Consider the following 20,886-nt stretch of genomic DNA (forward strand, 5'->3'; position numbering starts at 1 on the left):
AGAGGACAAGGAGGCCTCTAGGTGACTTCTGACCACTGAGGTCAGTGATATATTATTATTTTAACAGTCATAAAATCACTTTGAAGATATTTGTCTCCTTGTTTCCTTCCATTCCCCCTTGGTCCATCCAGATACATCTGCTCTCTCATGTATCAGGCTGCACTATCTGTAGTGCAGAGACCATGTTTTCATTGTGTTTGTACACTGCCCAGTGCACGAAGACTCTTGTCTAGCAATAAAGGAGGCTTGGAGATACCCGGTGTCCAGTAACAGAGGCTGCTGACAGCTCTTAGTTTCCTCAGAAGAAATTTAATTTGTTTTATGCAACAGCTACTCCAAGTACAAGTGTATTTTGCAAAGCACTTTTCCGACAGATTTCACCCAGGCTAAATGATGGTTCTTCCTCTTGCCAGAGGAAGCATCCCTGGTTTTTGCCTTGCATTTGGATCAGGAAGCACTAAAGCACAAGGCTCTGCCTAATGACTTCAAACCAGAGGCCTCTGGATCCACTCTCAAGTGCACATTCCCTCTCTGCCTACCTGCCTCATCCCACCACAGCTTCCACCCTCTTCCTGGTGGATGGTCATTCCCAGCCAAACCACAGCCATGGCCAGCCACTTTGCTCATGCCAAAGCCATAGCTGGGGGCACTGGGCAGAACTGGGCACACAGCTGGCACCATCTGTCACATCACTGTAACCTTGTGCCACAGAAGTTTTGCTGCCACTGCCATGTAGTTCATTGGTAACAGAAGAAGATTCGCAACAGATAATGACTTAAATCAAATAATGTAATAGAGTCCTGCTCTATTACATGATTACCTGTTTACTTTTTAATTGCTTGTAATAATTAGGTAGTGGCAAGTTAATGGATTTCACAGTACGTGTCACATATCACCCTGTCACATAGTTGTTTCATCTGCAGCTGCAACAAAACAAAGGCTAAAACTGTGAAATTACTGATAGAAGGCAATTAACAGTCTCTACTCACCATGGGAGAAAAGATGCCTCCAAGAGACTCATTCCATCATTCCCCTCTCTTTAGTAAATTACAACAAATTAGCCCTTTTAATTTTGGAAGAAACATACCACAGAGCAGATGCCCTTTGCAGAAGTCCCTGTGCCACCAGTGTAGTGTCACCATACTGTACACATGGGCTGCTGATTCTGGCACTGGCAACCACAGACCAGGAGAGGAAAAGCTTGGGGATGGGGGCTTGGTGGTATGCCAGAGAAGGCAGTTCCACACATTTCACAATTCTTCTCAGTGCACCTTCTGCAGAGAAGGCTGAAGCTGAGACATTTTATATAATTTGTTTGATCATCCTGTTAAGTGGAAACATGTCTTCCCATAATAATAAAATTCTACAGCATACAGAGAGAAACAGGCAAACACCAAAACCCCAGGAATCACTCCCATGGGAAAATAAAATTCAGTTAGGAAAAGAGTCAGAAGGCAACACATGGGAAGGTAAAAGGTGACAACACAGCCAGCAAAATGATGGGAGAGGAAGCTGTGCTATCAGCAAGTACCAGTGTTCAAAGTGCAGGGAGCACTCTGCAGCCCTTTCTGTGCCACAGGAAAGGATGATGGAGCAGAAGAATGAGCACACAGGCTGCCTCTCCATCTCCTGGCAGGAAGCTTCTCTACTCACCTTGTGCCTGCACAGAAAGCTTTGGGCAGTAAGACGGTGGAGGCTGGTGGCACCTGTTGAAGGATGAGCCAAGCTACTGCACACCCTGCCCCAGATCAGTGCTGGGAACCGATGGCAACCTGGCTCCAAAAACCATAGGATTTGCAACACTAGGAAATGACCCTGTGCAGCTTTACTGTCAGAAATCCCTTTTGACACTCCTCTTGTGAACAGTGCCCAGTGAATCCCAGCAGGACAGAAGGGGAGGTGCTGCAGCAGCAGCCCTGGCCACAGGCTTGGCTGCCCCTGCCACCTGCATGGACACAGCTCGGTCACAGAGAGAAAAACGTTTTGTGCCAGGTGCTGGGAAAGCACCACAGGGTGCACAAAGCTCTGTGGTCTGTGATGACAGTCAAAAAGGGTGTGCCACCTCATGAGGACCCCACCTGTAATGCCCTGGGCAATTCAAAAGCCACTATTCCCTTGTGCCTTTGTCTACCTGGGGTCATTCAGGGGAATGAAATTATACTAACTGAATTAAGAACATGAATATGATAAGATAAATTATGTTTGGGCCTCTGATGGAGAATTGAAGCATCATTAATTGCCTCCCTTCCTACTCCTTTAATTCTCAGGATGAGTGTCCATACAGACTTCTAATGAGGTTTAATTAATTTTCCTTAAAAAGTAGCTTAGTTTAACTTCTTTATATTCCTCCTGTAGACAACTCACGAATTACAGTCTTAAAGCACCCTGACTCAAAGGATTCTTGCACCGTGGGAACACTCCCTGCTCAGAGTTTTTCAACAGTTAAAATTTCTATGCTATCTTTTATGCCAGATTTAGTCTACAAGCCCAAATGGGTCCACAAAAGACATCTGTACAGATAAATGCAATTAGTTAAAACCTTCTCCCTCTCTTACTCAACGAAGTTATAGCGTCTGGAACGACACGCTAATTCAAGTTAAGAATGATTTTACTGATTTCACTCTATTTTGGTAAGGATTAAGGATTTGCCTGGCAATGTACTTGTACTGGTTTCAATACACTGGTTTCATCACTAGGGGCAAACTCCAGGAAACATTAATTTTAGTTTAACCACCCCTACCTGAAGATAAACCTTTGGTTAAGTAATTGGTATCCTCCATAGAACTGACACTTTACCTAACATGAGGGACTCTTAAAATGCACCATGAGTGTAACACCCAAAAGGAATCTGCACAAGGCAAACTGCCTTCAAAAATAATTCTGTTTAATTGGTATGGACAAAGTTATGGTTGTGCTCCAAAAAACCATCCTTCTGCTAGAGATGAGGGACAAGATGCACACTTAAATTACTATGACAGGGTGCTCATGAGACAGGTTCACATATAACAAAGGAAAACTGTACCATTTTTTGTTGCTTTCCTGTTTTTCCACTGCTTAAGTTTACAAAACTGGCAATACATGGTGTTGTCAAATATGTTGAGAGCTGGTTTTGGGGAGTAGTTGATTTGAAAAGAAAATCTCTTTTTAGGTGGCAATTGACTTCCAGTGTCCCGAATTAGAAGGAGTGTCCACATGAGAGCAGGACCATTGAGGTCTGTGGTGCAGAAGCACGGGCTGTGTTGGAGTTGTTACTGAACAAGGCCCTGCCAGTCAGGAATGGTTAGGAGCAACCACCAGTGCTCCCCAACCTCTGCCCCTAGAGACACAACAATGTGAAGAAACTCAAAATCAAATATGACAAGTACTCCTCATCAGGTGCTATGCCTTGTTAAAAATCCCAGCAATACAAATTCATCCCAGGATAACAAACCTGGGTCAATTTAACTACTGCAAACTGCACTTGCTGATAGAGGCAAAAAAAGAGAGAATATTGCACAGAAACAAACAGAACTACAAAATACTCTGAAGTGTGAATTGTGAGGGCCAGATTCTCAGTTTTGCATGTGTGAACACAAAGCAACAGAGGGCTCTCCCCTTTGTGTCCTGGCTGCAAGATTTCTTACCTGACTCTTTATGGGGCTGATGCAAACAACACAAACATACTGCCCTTTCACCAGGAAGGAAAATAACATCCAAATTTATGCACAACCCAGAGAAAGCATAGGTTTTTGATATGGTGATTTATACTTAAGGAAGGTCTACAATAAATTCATGCATTGGTTTCCTCTCTTTGTGTCTTCTAAACCAGGAACTCAGGAAAAGGTAAAGAGAAACTAAAAGCATGTGGAAACCTCACACCCACACCACTTTGTTCAACCTATGCTTCAGGTCTAAGAGACTTAGTAAGAAAATCTCCCACTTGTGAAACCTGTGGCCAGAAAGAATTGACTGCAAGTGGCATCACAGTGTTACAGCAGCTCTACAGCTTCAGCTTTCTGATAGCAAAGATTTTGTTTTTAACCACTGTGCTGTCCTTAGTTTGCTGTGTGGCTGCTGAGATGGAAAAAACAGCACTCCCTGCATTTCAATTTCAGATCTTGCAATGTACTTTTCCACTCCTTTAAAGTGGAAGGAACTTTGCAGAAATAACAAAAAGGTCACGCTGGGCAGCTTTATGTATTTATTTTGCCTTCCTTAACAGAGAGAGACAACAGGCAAGGGAGTTCAAGTGAGGCACAGAGAGCCAAAGAGGAAACCACAGGTTTTATTGTTTTCTTCAGAGCTTATATTTAGTGAGGCCTCATCCCCCAGCATGAGAGATAGTGTGTTATGTTTTGTGAGGCCTCCTCCCTCAGCACAACAGATACTGTGTTGTGCTCTTCTCAGTTTTTCAAATACGTCAGGTCACCCTGAGAGATTCTGTGAATTCAAGTAATCCTGACGTTAACTGAAAGATGCAGATGAACACTCTTTAATTCCTCCTCTCTTTCAGCTTTCTCAGACCTCAGGACAGGTACCTGGAGATAAGATATTCCAGTTTCAGCAGCCAGGGTAATCTTTGACAACATAATTTGGGAAGTAAGTCAGATAGTGGTAGTTTTGCTCTTTGGTTCAGAAAGTTCTTTCCTAAACTCTTCCTCCGTTTACCCCTCTCCCTCCAGTACCCTCATTTCACCCAAACTGAGCTCCTGTGCATCATTCTGTGCTGAAAAGCAGTTTTACTTCTTTTACTTCCTTTACCCATAACTCTGCTCTTGAGCTCCCTGCAACTTAAACAGGAGCATCCTGAAGGCACTTCAGCTTTTGCTGCCTGTGAGCAGCCACAAAGGATTAACATTTCAGTTTGTGCTTTGTAACTGAGCCAGGCTATGCTGGCAACTCAGTGTGAGTGATAAAAGGCCCTCCTTCCAAGCTGTGATAAAACTACCACTGACTGACAGAACAGGAATGTCATTCCTCCCAGAGTTCTCTCTTTCCTGAAAGATTGCTGATTTGTAATTACACCAGGTTATAGCACTGGTGAGAAGTAGCTCTATTGAACTGAAGAACCCAAGTGTAATAATCAACCTGAGGATCAATCTCTGCTCCTTTAAAGGGAGCAGTCTTTTAAAAATTTCCCTTTCTGTCCAATAAGGAAAGTGTCTTTTCCCTACACCATGAGAAGCTAAAACACAACACCAGAAGCGCCCTGCATTAGTTCCCAAAGCTCTGCCACTTTAGTCCAGTCTAACAGAACAGAGTGGTGCATTTCAACCTCTGACATTACAACTGCTGTCTTAAAGAACATGAGCTATTCCTTAGCAACATCACACAGCTGCATGAGGCTGTCAAGGACAGAAATAGGAAAGCTCAGCACTAAGTTCAACACCTGGTCCAGAGCCAACATCACTGGCATCATCTTCTATCCATGGGAGCCTGCTCCAGTCACCAAGTTTCTTAAGGAAGAAGTATTCACAGTGGACACAAATCAGGATTAGACAACATCCCCATCAAGACATCATCTCTCAGTCCAGGAAATCAAAGCCCACAAGACCACCATGTGCAAATTGGACAGATGAATTGTTCTCCTCCTACCCTATTAACAAATGGAGTTCAACTAAATTGAGAAAATTCCATTATGTCACTAATGCATAAAATTCGCTTTTAACACGACATTTGAGTTCAGAAAAAAGTCTTTACTCTGAATTCCAACTACAAACACCGCTAAGTATGTAAATAGCTAATTCCCAGATTTTCTTCTGACCTTTTTCCACAATTCCCATTAGATTTTAAACCACAAGATTAGCAGAGCTATTGCTGAGAAAAGACTTTCACCATCCCCACCACACAACCATAGGGCCAAGCATGCAGAAATAAACACCCAGGGGCAAATTCCCTCTCACTTGGTTATTGATTTCCATGAACAGCTTTGCAACAAGAGTGGATTTGACCCTTTGCCCTTAACAGGCATCCACAGTGTTAACACTTTGGGTTGCTGAAAAAAGCAGATTTGCAAAGAAAAAATCAGGATGTTACTCAGTTGCCAGCTCACCACTGAATCCTTTCACAGCCAGATCCTGCACACAGCCAACACAGACTCCCTAAAGTCATCACAAAAATCCTGCAGACCTGTTAGCACCAATGCTGCTGAAGCCTGATTTAGGATGGGCAGTTTACCCCACGCCTAAGAACATTCCTGTGAAGAAGGTTTCTGCAACGGTACTGTCTCCTGTGGAGTCTCTGGTGTCTGCTAATGCAGCTGGGTTCATGGTTCATGGAATGTGAATTCCTTGATGCATCATTACACATTTAAGTCCATGCTCCAGTTTTTCCCTGAGGCTCCTTCTCCTCTCTCCAGAGGAAAGTTTCCATGAGGCTCCCACACTGCTGTCATTGTGTCACAATCAGCCACCAGCTTCAGGAAGGTGGGGGCTATGGGAAGGGAGACAAGACCAAGTAGACATTCCTACATGATAAGAATCTTTTTCTGATTAGGTTAAACTCACCACTAAACACTCCAACAAATGGACACTGAGATGGCTGAGGTATCACTGATTTCACTGAGAGGTGAAATCCCATTTCTTGACCCAGCAGAGAGAATCTTACTCCTTTCCTCCATTTTCAAAATTGGCCTCATTAGATTATCCTGCTCTTCAAAACAATTTCAGATACAGAACTAATTCATACTGTGATGAAGAGCAAAGAAACATTCATAAAACATTCAGAAGCCATGAAAATCTCAATTTCCTCACCCTTTAAAAATCCACCCCTGGTTCTCTCTTCCCCTTCTGCCTCATTCCTTTTATCCACATTATACCTCATGTTTTTCTTTAATTAAGCAAATAAAAATATCTTAAAATTGCCTCTTTCCTGGAGTTCCTCATTTTGTTTCTCCTACTATTACACACGCACACAAAAAAAATCTAACACGGAAGGCAAACGCTGGTATCTGGTCCTAATGTTTTTGTTTCATCAATTTGGACAGAATTTGGTTCCAGTGACCAAACATGAGCATGATGCACCCACTGTTGTATTCACAACTGTATATTCACTTTGATGCCTATTCCAGATGTGAAGCTTCATATCCTGAACTGCTAATGCAGCAACACGCAGCATCTAATGGAAATCATGTCATCACCACGCACCCGTCAGCTTGCAAAACTTCATGTTTCAAGGCCTAGTTGCAAAACACCTCTACAGTCCCTACTTTTAGATATTAGGATGTTTAGATATTAGATAGTTTAATTATTACATGACAATTATTACATTATTTTAATACACCATTATATGTCACATTATTATTATTATATTATTAGATATTCTATACTATATGACATATGGATGACATATACTATATGACCCTGTATTAATACAGTCTATTATTACTATTATTATTATTATTGTTCTATTGTATAATTTAGATATTAGGTTAATAAGAATTTGTAGACAGTAGACATTAGGCTATTTAGACACTAGAATATTAGGATTTAGATACTATGACCACAGGAGCACAGAAGCTCTGACATTCTGGGTAAGAAGTTTTCAATGAATGAGCAAAATCAGAGACTGTTTAAGAAGATTTCAGCAATGCAGGACAGAAAGACAGGCTGAGAAAAGCAACCAATTTACCTGAAGTATTAACAGCATCTGAATAATAGATGGTGGAACTCTGGCTCTGGAACGGGATAGTGCATCTTCCAATTTGATATTGAGGGTAATTATATTCCTAAAATGCAGTAGAGCCAATTGCCGAACCGAGGGCTCCTTTCCCTTGGAAACACAAAGAAAGCAAGACAGATTATGAGCAGTGTGAATATGAGTATCAAAATCCTCTGTTCAAATTCCTCCCTCCACTCCTGAGGCATTACAGGAATGGTAAACCTAAATGAAACACGAAGGAAACATAACAAAGGACAGAGGGCAGCCCCCAAGTCTGCACAGTAAATCTGATTTATTTGGCAGTAATGAACTCCACAGATGGTGACTCTGTCTGACTGTGTGTGGAGAGGACGCAGGGTTGGGGTGGGATGACAGCTGGACAATATATGAGTGTTTTGTATTTTAACAGTACATCACAAATTAAATGTATCGTAAGTTAAAAAAAAAAAAAAAGGCAGGGCTGCAAATTGGTTGAATTTCCATTATTTTGTAAGACTTTGAGTACTCCCTGTTTACTGTCTTCAAATTTGGCAGGAATGCTGACTCAGCCCACCTGTGGATGCTCCTTTCTATACAGTTTGAAGAGACTTCACTTGAGGCAGGAGCAGAGCTGAAGTTTCATACTGCATTTTCAAAGCCATCTGTTTTCAGTTCAACAATACCTTCTCACTGAGGAAAACTGCCAGCTGAAGAACACAACTCCAGCTCTGTCTGCAGAGATTAACGCAGAGCTGTGAAACTGTTTCTCTTTCTGACATTAGGGGTTTTTCCTTGGGTATCCATGGCTGTACATGGAAGGTTTGGTATTCAACTGGTGCTGACTTAAGTCTGGAATCAAGAAGCCTGATCCAACCCTACCCATTCCTTTTCACTTTCTGAATTATTTAAACTGAAGTAAGGAAGGCCCCAAATCTGCTTCAGTTGCTAATTAATAGAATTTACAAGAGCGTATAAGCACCAATTCGGCTTTTGGAAGAAACCTCAGAACATGAGCAACTAGATCTATTGGAATTTACATGGGACTTAGGACTCTTAAACCCTCAAAGTTCTTTTGAAAATTCAAGCAATTATTTCCATCTGATAGGGGGTAAGACTTGTGTTACCAGAATATTTTCAAAGGTCTCAAAAGCACAACAGAGAATAGGGATGTTTGGTGCAATTTTCAAAAACAACTCAATGAGTTCTGATTTAGTCGAGTGCTTCATTAAAAAAAAAAGGTTTAGAGCCTACCTATATCTCCTAAGTGTCCAATTATCTTGGATTTAAATTACAGGGCACTTAAAAAAATCTCCCATTGTGTCCTCGTATGTTTTTATTAACATCTTATTTCTATTGTTTTGGAGTTTCTACTGGTGACACAAGTCATTGGGTGAAGCAGCCCTGTTATGTTTTCTGAGCTCTTCCCTTCCAGAATAAAAATTCAGTGTGAAATAGCAGCTTTTCCTCTCAATTCAGACTTCATACCTGTAACTGTCTGAAGATGCAAATGGTAATATCGTTAACATCTGGGCAATCATTTTAGGCATAAAGTCCACTTGAAACAATGGGAGAAGGTTTCTGAAGTTTCCCCAAATATATTCAGGCACTAAGTTCCCACTAAAATCTGTAGACATCTATAAGCAACTGCAAAGATCCCTTGCACCTGTCTGGCACAGATTTCCTTGAGACTTCAGTGATAAACAATATTGTCTAGCTATCACTACACCAGAAGATCAAGTATCTATTGTGTATTTAAAATTACTGGAGCCAAAATCTGTGCTAAATCTAAACTGGTCAAACCCCATTGACTTTTGCTGTCCACTTACCATAGCACTGAATTTGATCTCAGAAATACAATTCCTTTTCAAAAGCAGAGATACTTCAAAGACAAAATTCACATTGCCGAGAAGGAAATGCATATATTTAAATCAACACAACTGCACTTATTTCACTGTGCAACACTTCAGTTTATCATTCATAACCTTTTTTGACTTTCAGTGTGATTGGCAGATGGACTAACCAGCCCTCCCTGCACTCCACTTTTGCTTTCAAAATTCCCCTTCATCTTTTCCACCCAAGCACTTCAAACCATTTGCAAAAGTAACTTATTTGCATGACATGAATAAACAGAACAGCTGCACTGGGAGGTTGATCCAAGGAGAGAGAATTAAGGATTGCTTCAATCTGCTGATGAACCTGTAAAGTTGCTTTTTCCAGTTTTTCAAGATTCTATGATAATTGAGTAATTTTTTCACCTGCACAGGATAGAAAATTGCCTGCAGCATGGGCAGGACATCACTGAAGAAAAAATCCCAGGTTTCAGCTAAGGTATCCAGTAGTTTCTGCCCTGCAAAAACACAAAACAAACTAGTGAAGGGTTTTGGTTGTCATCAGCTAGCTGCAAAAAGTAAAACATGCAGGAAACAATGTGAATCTGCTACTATATGCTAAGATGAATCATGTAGCAGTATGGAATTAGTTTTCCATACTGGTGGATCGGATCCTTCCATATTTTCGTCTTTTTCAGGTGACTCATTTCATGTTTTTAATAAATTCAGAGTCTGAGGTTACTTAGGAACACCCTGTGAAAAATGAAGAGTAAACAGCCCAGGTTATGGCCTCCTCTTGCAGTAATACTTGCTGGACAGGACTGTGGAGGAGAGCAGGGGGAGGACACATCAGGTTAAATGCGGAGGCATTCCTGCAGAGGAATTTACCCCACTGTGCTCCCTCCTGCCTTTCAGGCTGCAGGGCAGTAGAGGAAACCACACTCTGTGGAGATGCTCTGTAAAGCAACCCCTCAAACTGATCCCTTGTAGCTTTTCCACTGTTCCCTTTCCCACTTACGCAGAAAAACTCACCCAAGATCTATGGACAAGAAAATTCGTGTTAAGGCTCTCATTTTCACTCTAACTTTCAAGCAATGCAGTTAGAATTTGCTATGGGGTGAGCTCCCCGTGGTCCTCACAACCAGGCCACCTCCATGTCTATTCCTTCCCCAACTGCAGCCACCTGGAATCCTCCCCAGTGGATTCTGGAGAAGCTCTGGCCAGGCTGTACAACCAAGTTGGACATCAAGCTCCTCACAGAATATTTTACACAACACAGAGGCAAATGCAGGAGCCAAGATCCACAGAGGAAATCTGGTTCAATGGGTGTGTTCTGGCTCCAGATCCCTGTTCCCTAAAATGGCCCATGTGACCTTGGACAAGCTCTTTACCATCCCCATGTCCCCGGCCCAACTGTGAGAGGAGAGCAATGCCCCTGAACCTCCACCAGCAAGTGTTATGGAGCTAAAACCATCAGAGATTCTGAGGTATTAACACAAGACAATGCGACTTACCAGGAATCAAATTCAGTAGCAATCAATCAGTATTACCATTGGTGTCAGGATATGGTACTGTCCTTCATTTTTGTATTAGAGCATTACTTTGAGCCTCAGCCAGGGAGTATTTTACCCAGAATTACACACGTATCACAAATCAATTATGCATGAAAGCATCGACACCACTAACTGCACTCAAAGTTAGCCAGCTGCCAGTCGTTACTATGGGATACTTGGTGGATAGCATCAGCTCTGGTGAATCTGCAACTCCTGAATCATTTCCAGGTTGATGACTTTAAGTGCTTTCAGTGACAGATGTGGATCACCATGCTACAACTGCAGCTGCTGGCTTGTGGAACACACCAAGGTCTTATTTCCAGCACCACCAGGCAGCAGTTCTCTCCGTCCTGAACACTCACGTGCAAGACTGAGAAGGGTGTTCTCTGTTTCCATTTTAAAACCTTTTTTAAAAATCTGCTTTTCATTAGTTCTAATGAAATACAGCAAGTATTCCCAAGTCCAAAGATTTTTAGCAGCTGTAGCACTGGTAGTAGAAATAATAATAATATGATAGCAGTAGTATGAATAGTAATAGTAACAGTAATAGCAATAATAGTAACAAACATGTGCTGGTTTTGGCTGGGATAAGTTTAATTTTCTTCCCAGCAGCTGGTAGTGGCTGGAACAGTGCTGATAACACAGGGATGTTTTAGTCACTGCAGAGCCAAGGCCTTTCCTGCTCCTCTCCCACCCCACCAGTGAGGGCCTGGGGGTTGCACAAGGAGTTGGAGGGGACATGGCTGGGACAGCTTTTCCCAGCTGGCCACAGGGACATCCCAGACCTTATGGAGTCATGGTCAGCATGACAGAGCTGGGGGGAGGAAGAAGGGACATTTGGAGCGATTGTGTTTGTCTTCTCAAGTCATCGTGGTGTGTCATGGAGCTCGATTTTCCTGGGATGGCTGAACACCTGCCTGCCCATGAAAAGTGGGGAATAAATGCTATTTTGCTTTGCTCGTGTGCACGGTTTTTGCTTTACCTATTAAATTGTCATTATTTCAACACACCAGTTTGCCTGATCTCATTTATGTCAGCATGACTCCAGAATAACTCTTAAAACAAGCTACAGCATTATTTTGGACTTAGATACTTAAACTAACTGGGACCTTTGTGCTTAGTTTTTTGTTTATTACATACCTTGGGCTATTTTCAGTTACCCTGAGCAGGATGTAACTGAAGGAGAAGGAAGTGCCCTTGCTGGAGGCAATCCTTCCCTGACTCCCTCAATGCTGCTCTAGGCAATCACCTCCCCTTATGAAGGTTAATGAGAGCACCCAGGCAGGACCCAACAACAGACTGCAGGAATGGACTGGGACATAGTCCCATAGTCCCAGGAAGACAGTGGAAAGCATGCCAGTGCCTCCAGAGTGCATTTGCTGAAACACCCGTGACATACATAGCCATGAAAAAATCCAAGTTACCTTCATAAAACCGGATCTTGTCCCTTAGGATCACCATGCCTTTTGTGAGCAGCTGATTCTGTAAATAAAATATAGACTACATTTACTCAATTCTGTACTTCCCTTCAGCCATCATATTTCACATTTTGTTCATTCTTAACTTTAGACAGTGAAGGGGGTCTTTTATTTTAAAAATTAATCATCAAAGGACTCTAGCTGTGCCCATCTTATTTAAATCACTTGGGACACTTGCAAAATGATGCTATAATCACCTGCTGGTTTCAGGACAAAGGACGTATTTTGTGCAGTACAAAGTGCTTCTCAAACTTCAAATGACTGACCTACAAAACATGTACTTAGAGAAGCAGAAAAAATATTGCTTCAACAGACAGTGGTACTTCTAAAAGTCTTTCCTAATAACTGCAATGAACTTCACTGGTTTACTCAAGGACTTTCATTTTAAGCTAAAAAGCAATGTCTGAAACAATGTCTGAAACCTGAAGAAAGACAGCAAGGACCTACAGAAACACAGCGACAGGTTTGGCTTTCACTGTCTAACTAAATGTATGTATATAAAATCCAAATCTCATTAATCCATTAATTTCAAAACCACAGAGAAGTCAGTGGACATCTCTCAATGGTTTCAAGGGTCTCCAGGTCATCATTTAGAGTGGGCAAAATTATTTTTCTCAGTAGCATCGAACAGAATCAGATTTAGATAAAGAAAACACAGGCCTACCTGCAGATACTCAGTGAAAAATGATCCCAGTTCTGTTTTCAGTAATTGCCTGCATTAAAAAGAGCAAGAAAAGAATCTGTGTAATCAGCAAATCACATGAGCTGTGCACTGCATGAATGAAGGGAAGTCACTAACAGCAAATTACTTCAGTATGAGCACAGAGACTGTCATTAATGACTAACTACAAAGAGAGCAAACAGGGTCAACAGTACTGACTCAAACCAGCACTTTTGAGTGTTTAAAAATATTTGCTGTCATTTTAGATGCCTCAATTGCCCATTTGAAAGGAAAATAAGATTTGATGAAAAGAGGATGCTTTCCATCCTACATCCACTCAGGAGACTCAAGACAGCTGAAGTTACATATGGTTTCAATGAAAAGGCAGGTAGGAATTTAACAGTTTAGCTCTGCCTTTCATGATTCCTCTCCCCTAAAACCTACAAAGCAACCTCAGAGAGCAACTGAAACTCCCATGCCAAACAAAATCCCACAAACTGTCAAATTCAGAAACTGAATTCAACTCGGTCCATAAGCCAGTTTGTACCAAGGCAAAATTTGCCACGTGGCTAAAAAGCTGTGTTATTTAAACCTCACATGCTGGATGCTAGATAATACCTCTCTTCAGTCAGGTCACTCTTTAGATGCATAAACAACAGCTCAGACCTTATAGAAACACAGCCCCAGCTGGGTTTTCTGAACAAATCTCTTTTGAAAACCTGCCTGCATGACCATGTCAGGTCCCATGAAGAAGTGATGTCAAATGTGACTTCAAATCTAAACACCCACTTCAAACAGGGTAATTACGTGAATTATATATTCAACAGCACGTCATCTATCCCTCTGTGTTGTATCTTTAACTGACAGCTGATTAATCAAATTATTTAACTAGTAAACAAAGAGACATCAAATTTTCCTATGAGAGTGACAATTTATTCTCGTGTATCTTTTTGTGCCACTGTTTCAAGAAAATACTGGTACTTTATGCTGACAGATTTTGCTTAATTTTCTACCCTCTCCTCAAGATAGCAGCTCCAGATGGATTCCTCAGAGTCTTGAAGAGGTGATGTGCAACTTCCTTCTCTTTTAGTATTTTAGGTTCTACTGATAAATTCTGGTATTTAGGTCAGGAAATAAAAATGTATCTTCTACTTATCCAATAGCCAGCTCTCTGATAAAACAAGATTCCACCAAATTTCCACTTTTCAACTGAAATCAAGCAACCAGCTTGTAGGTAATTACACGCACTGGACTGCACCACACCAGGCAGCTCTGTGCCCCCATGAACATCTCTGTTTACAGGGCAGAAGGACTGACAGCACAATTCATGCATCTTGCTTTTTGAATCCCTAATAATCCAGACACTTCAAGCTACTTAATTAATTTCTAGTGAAACAGTGAGGCCCTCAGGCCAGATCAGAACACTGGTGTTTGATATTCTTTGTATGTATTCATTTAAAAGGCATCCACAACAAAACTGGATCCAAGGCATTGCTTGCAATCTCTTTTCCATCCTTGCCTCATTTCCTTTAACAAAAACCAGTTAGGCTGTCAGATCCTGAATAATTTCAATTACTGACCAACCTTATCTAGACATGTGGACATCATGATGGAATCCAGGTAAAAATCTGACTAAACCTAGAAGAGATCCCTGACCAGATAGCAGACGCTATTTCAAGTACATCTGATTTTAAAACAGGCATTTTGCACTCACAAAGCTTCTCTGTCATTGATAGCAGGTCTTCACTGCCTGTTTAACAACTAAATAAATTAAGATGATAATATAAATTCCCTTAAAACGTGCTAAAAAAGCTCCTGACTTTTTTTTCCCCCCGATGCTGTTTCATTGGTTCATTTTAAAATTAACTCCTGCAACAGTACTCAGAATGGAAAGTGTAACACTGCATAATAGATAAATAAAGTTAAATGATGCAAAAGGGTGATTTTACTGAACTCTGGCTGCAGAAAAGGAAATGCCACTAAAACGTGCCTTGTTTGCATCACATCAGTATCCTGAAACTCAGAAAAGAGGAAGCTATAAATATACATTAGCTTTAATACAGGACATCCAGCTTCCACTGCGTTTCCCTTTGCACCTTTTCCCTCTTTGTTTTAGAAGTGGTCAAAACAAACACTTTGAAGTGACATATGTTATATGAAATAAAAAAGGAGAAAACACTATTTGATTATTAATACTGCAGACACGGACCAAGAGAAAACTAAACAGTGCATAAATGTGCATGGAGATTTTCATTACTAGACTTTTGACTCAGTCTCCTAATAAATCATCCAGTAAGGGCCCAGAAGAAGGAGTGCACAGGCCACAAACTGGTGACATTCCCAGTTGCTGGGACTTTACTGTGCTTCATCAGCTTTAGCAGAGGAATTCAGGAGTTCCAGCAGTGTGAGAGAGACTCAACCCCCACACTGATTTTATTGCAATAGGGATTCTGAGGGTTGTGCATGTAATTCCATACTTAAAGCCACTTTCTAATGCCACAGGAATGCAAGAATGGTGACAAAAGGCATTGGTGTAAACAAGTGGCAGCTCTTATGAGCCAAACCTAAAAGAAAAGTAAATGGTACTGCACAGATTTGTACCCACTGATGTTCCCTTAAACAATCAGGGTTCAAAACCTCGAGATGTGTGCTCAGAAGAAGGTTTACATATTTGTTTGCATGTACTTGAATATATGTGACCTTCCTGAGACAAAACAATGGTGTGCAAATATTGTTCGAATATTTACACTTGATCTATGAGTCAACTTGGATATTCAGGGGTTTATTATGAAAAATCTTCCCGAATCTGCTCTAACTAAAGTGGTAAAGTAATTTCTTTTACTGTCCTGTAACTTTTTCAAAAAAGTAACTAATATTAACCATTCACCTGAACATTTCTACAACTGAGTTCTGCCCAGTGGAAATGGATTTGCTTCTCATTTTGTAGTCATGGGAAAATGCATCTAAAACAATTGTAAGGCAAGTATACACTTGTTCCACTTTTGTGGTCATGTTTACGTACCAGATATTTTTGCATTCAATAATAACATTAACCCAAAGAAAGTGATTTTGAAATGACTAACGAAAGCAGTAAGACAGGTATTTTTGGCACGTGTCAAATCAGAATTTCATCATCAGCTCAGGTATGAGGCACCAGGCATTCTCCCTGAAATGAGCTATTAGCTGAGACACCAACGAAGCAGCATTATCCCTACCCAAACAAAAAGAAATGGGCCTAGCAAGTGGCAGCAAAGCCCTTCATAAAACAGGAAAAAAAATTAGTGTATTTCTAGTCAGCTGGCCTGTTCAGCCACATGAGATGCTGCAATAAATTTAACTCAACTATGTTACCAAGCATCATCGTGGTGCAGGGCTTTTAGCCAAGGAAATTAAAGCAAAATTTGGGCACATTTCTATCCATTTGTTAGTTCATACCAGATTATATTTGTCTGACACATCAGCAGAAAACTTCTCCTCTCCTGTCCCTCACCAGCAGATGAGCATATTAGGGGAAATGTATTTGGCCAAGAAATCTCAGTCCAGAAGTAACATTTTTTGTCACTCAGATAAAGCTGAAGGATCCTAATGGCACTCACAATAATAATGATTAACCATTATTCCAGTAAGTAACTCAACATGATTGATGGACCATGATAACTGAAAGACATCCTAGAAAAGCTTTTTTTGTATGTCATTTTCTCACCGGTGAAGAAGTAACCGCAGAGTAAGTTTATTTTAATTTCAAAAAGAGCAAACACAGGCCCAATATCATCTGGCTGGACTTTTCTGAAAACATTTTCACAATTAAAGGAACCAGACTGGGCCAACTATCCCAGACTGGGAAACAGACCAGGACAGATAAACCCTGAATATCTAGGTACTCTGGGGAATATACTGAAGAGTCAGACTCCAGTGTCCAGACAGTAGCAATAAGCAGTAAAGGAAAGGGAATAACTAAGGATCATATCTGAAGACAGCTAGGGAATGTAACAAGCTGTCTTCTGTAAGTGCAGATTCTTTTCCACCATTTATTTTAAAAAGCATTGGACAGATTTCTGTAAGGAAATCTGCTACCTTGCCCTTGCCATTGAGAGAGTTTGGTAAGTAATAGAAAGTGCTGAAAAAGTAGGAAAATGTGAAGTGCTGTAAATCCAGGTATCGGCTTATATCTGGTAAATTTTCTTTTCAACTGTAACTTTAATAACTCAAATGGCAGGATTTTCACTTTCTTTTAAAGGGAAGGAAGTTCCCATTATACATCTCAGTGGCAGACAGTATCATCAGAATTTGGGAAAGAAGTTGGAAACACAGTGTTACTCAGGCCATGGTGTTTAACAGGACAGCTTTTTCCCTTCACACTCAATCACGCTGTGTGGAAGAGCAGTAGATGTGGTGGACAACCAGGCAGGACACCTTTCCTTGCCATGTCTTTACCTACTCCATGGATGCACCTGAGAATGGCACCTCTGGAAATGTCACTATCACTGCCATGCAACAGGGCTGAATCATTAGAGGGGTCCAGCTTTTCCCTTCCTTAGTTTTAAAGCAGCACTTGTAGAGAAACTCTGAAATAAACCCTACTGCTCAGGGCTGAATTCCTCCTGCAGAAGGAGGGATCAGCTCTGGCCCATAGTGAGATGTTGTCACACAGCAGCAGCAGGGATTACTGAGGAAAAACGGGCTGTGCTGGTCAAAGCTGTCACTGGGAGAAAAACCTTAGAGCTCCACAGAAGCTGTAAAGTGTGAGGGCTGGCAAACAGTGCTGAGCATGTGGCTGAGAACATCTTGCACAGCTGAGTCTCTTACCTGACTCCTTCATTGAGGTTGTAAAGTTCATGGTCTGGGAGACCCTTACGCTGGAATACTGCTATCACTCCATTGTGGATGCTGAAAGAGGACAGGATGAGTCATTAGCACCCAGTAAGATTCCAGAAGGGCATCACCTTCACAAGTATCCCAGCATTTCTGTCTAGACACTTCAGGACCTTTTACAAGTCATAGATGACTTCCGGTACTCCACCCAATCCCTGATGCCTAACAGGAAATTACTGCCTAGAAAATTGATAACATCTTTGAAAATCAGTTCTTTTTGATTTGTTCCAGCTCAGTGACTTCAAGAGCTGCACATCTGAAATCAGTAATTTCAAAAACTTACGTCAACTACCACTTTTAATACATTCACATATTATATTTCAAGTATTTTAGAGTAGAGATTTTATCTCTATGGCTCCCCGCAGAGACAATTAACAGCTTCCATTACCCTGGAGTCTGTGCAAGGCAGCAGCAATCAGCTTTAGAGCTCTGGAAGGCAGGACAAGGACCAGGTCTGCCCATCCTGGAGGCACCAGGGTGTGGGGCTGCTGTGTCTTGTGAAGAAGAGCTAAAGGTGGTCGGTATCAGTTCACAAGGTCTCCAGGGGGAGGCAGCTTGATTCCTACTGGTGGAAGAGCTTATCACAGAATCACAGATGTCCTGGGTTGGAAAGGACCTAAAGATCATCCTGTCCCACCCTCTGCCATGGGCAGGGACACCTTCCATTAGAGCAGATTGCTCCAAGACCCATCCAACCTGGCTTTGAATGCTTCCAGGGATGGGGCAGCCACAGCTTCTCTGGGCACCCTGTGCCAGGGCCTCACCACCCTCACAGGGAGGAATTCCTTCCCAATATCCAATCCAAACCTACTCTCTATCAGTATGAAGACATTCCCCCTTGTCCTGTCACCACATGGCCTTGTAAAAAGTCTTCCTCCTTCTTTCTTCAGGACCTGGAAGACTCGGTCAGCTCTGGCCTGACCCAGGGCCAGATCCAGTTGCACAGGGCTGTCAAGGGGATGTCACTGCAGGAGCTATTCCAGGCAGCAGCAGAGAGTGCCTCAGGAATGCCAGTGTCCACGTTAAACTTTCCCAGGCTTATGATAAGACAGCTCCTTTCAATGCCAGCTGGGAGCAGAGGACTGGCTGGAAGGTAAACTCAACTCTGTTCACTGAGAGGTTCAAAACGCAGGCACAGATGCACAGCAGCAAAGAGATGCACTATCAGAAAAGCTCAGCCACCTTCATCTAAGGAAAAAGGAAACTAAAAGTGGCAGGTGAAGGGTCAGGCCCACTGTGGAGAAATAGAGATGCAGACAGATATAAGAACCATGATCTTCTCTCTTTTGTTCCTTTGAAGGAGTTTCCAAGGCCCTACACACAACTGCTGCCACAGCAGTCCCTCTTTCCCCCTTACACCCACAAGCACAGACACATATTCACGACCTAACCCAGATTATTTTGGCTGGCTCATACAGACATACTCAATTTATGATTATTTGAAAATCAGCAGATAAATCTCTCTGACATACAGCAAAGTGACTAGGGTATTTTAATATTATGAGTAATATGGGAAACAAGATTAACGTAGTGAATAAAACAAGCAGTCTTTCTTTACATGCTCTTCTGGTTCAGAAATGAACTTTGCAATGCTCCCTGCCAGGCTCCTGTGGGCAAGAATGATTAAACATCTCTCTCAAAAGGCAACGTGCTCTCTCTCTTTCTCTCTGGCCCCCCTTTTTAAATGCGGGAGAGGTCTTCTCTCTCCAGCCTAACAGGTCCATTATCATTCCTCAAAGAAATAAGAGAGAACAAGCTTTTTAAACCAGAATTAAAGGGGACAGGTTGTGAGCATTTAACTCACTGTCTGTATAGTAGAACGGCATCTACATAAAACATCCTAGCAGTGAACTTTTAACCTGCCTGGGATCTCCCTTGTAGTGAGGGACAATATGAAAACAAGTGTTGGCCTCATTAAGCTGACCACTGCCTTTCCTTCCCATCACAGACAGCAGTGCCTGTATGGAGGGTACAGGATACAGCCCCTGCCCGCAGGTTATGTGGAAATAGCACTGGAACTTCCTTCCACACTTGCTTAAGAGCAGACACAGAGGAGTGTGAATAACCAGGATGCTGTTGGTGGCCTCAGCTGGTGTCAGGATAATGAAAAGTTTGCTTAAACAGTTACCTTAAGCTAATGAAAAAAAAAAACACCACAGGCCTTGCTTTAATCAATGGGTTTCTATAACAAGTGATTGTTTAAAAAGATTTGGTCAGAATGGTTCAACCTTTTGGTGTAAAGAAAATCTGACCTGCTGCTTACACACAGAAGTCCTGCAAGATGCTTGAGGTGGGTGGCTCACTTTACCTGTGCCTGCATCCAGCTTTCATTGAGGCTTAAGTCAGTGATGCACATAATTAAACTTACATTGCAACAGCTAACCTGAACTAAAAATGCCTTGTAAACTCCCTTCTGTAACTCTTTTACAACGTGAAAGTTAATATTGGGTGCACTCATGCACTAATATTACTGTGAACATCTTCTCTGTACTCGTTTTGTGTGTGTGTGCACAGGAACTCGGTACTGCAGGAAACAAAAAAGAGTCAAGTGTAGCCCAAAAAACTCTACAGAGCAGGCTTGCTGGAGGAGGGGAAATCAGGATGTGAAAACTCAAGAGACCAGGCTTTTTGGGGGGCTGCCTTCAGAATGACAACAAAACGTCAGATGGCTCCAGCAATGTATCGTACTTATCTATCCCACAGTAGCTAGATTGCCAAAGAAAACTACCTACAACCGAGGCAGCACTCACAGCCACAAAAATCAACTCAGCAGTTTAAGCAACTTCATCTCTTTCAAAAGACAACTCATTCCACATTTGACTGACCCTCCAGAGGAGGAGGTGGCTCCAGTGACCAAAATGTGGGGAATGGCAGCT

General features: G+C 41.8%; 1 protein-coding gene across 3 annotated transcripts in view; it reads right to left on the reverse strand.

Moving 5' to 3' along the window:
• PRR5 (proline rich 5) overlaps positions 1-20,886 on the reverse strand; it is an 80,678-nt gene that overhangs the window by 18,035 nt on the left and 41,757 nt on the right. For all 3 annotated transcript variants that reach the window (XM_066184358.1, XM_066184359.1, XM_066184357.1), the window contains 5 exons: positions 17,945-18,025; positions 13,142-13,190; positions 12,424-12,481; positions 9,873-9,964; positions 7,609-7,749 (listed from right to left, as the gene is read on the reverse strand). In XM_066184358.1, coding sequence (XP_066040455.1) covers positions 7,609-7,749; positions 9,873-9,964; positions 12,424-12,481; positions 13,142-13,190; positions 17,945-18,025 — 421 coding nt within the window. The remainder of the gene's footprint in view (positions 1-7,608; positions 7,750-9,872; positions 9,965-12,423; positions 12,482-13,141; positions 13,191-17,944; positions 18,026-20,886) is intronic.

The sequence above is a fragment of the Chamaea fasciata genome, unplaced genomic scaffold (genome assembly GCF_029207755.1).
Source record: "Chamaea fasciata isolate MVZ Bird 193981 ecotype frontalis unplaced genomic scaffold, bChaFas1.0.hap1 SCAF_5, whole genome shotgun sequence".
Taxonomy (NCBI): domain Eukaryota; kingdom Metazoa; phylum Chordata; class Aves; order Passeriformes; family Sylviidae; genus Chamaea; species Chamaea fasciata.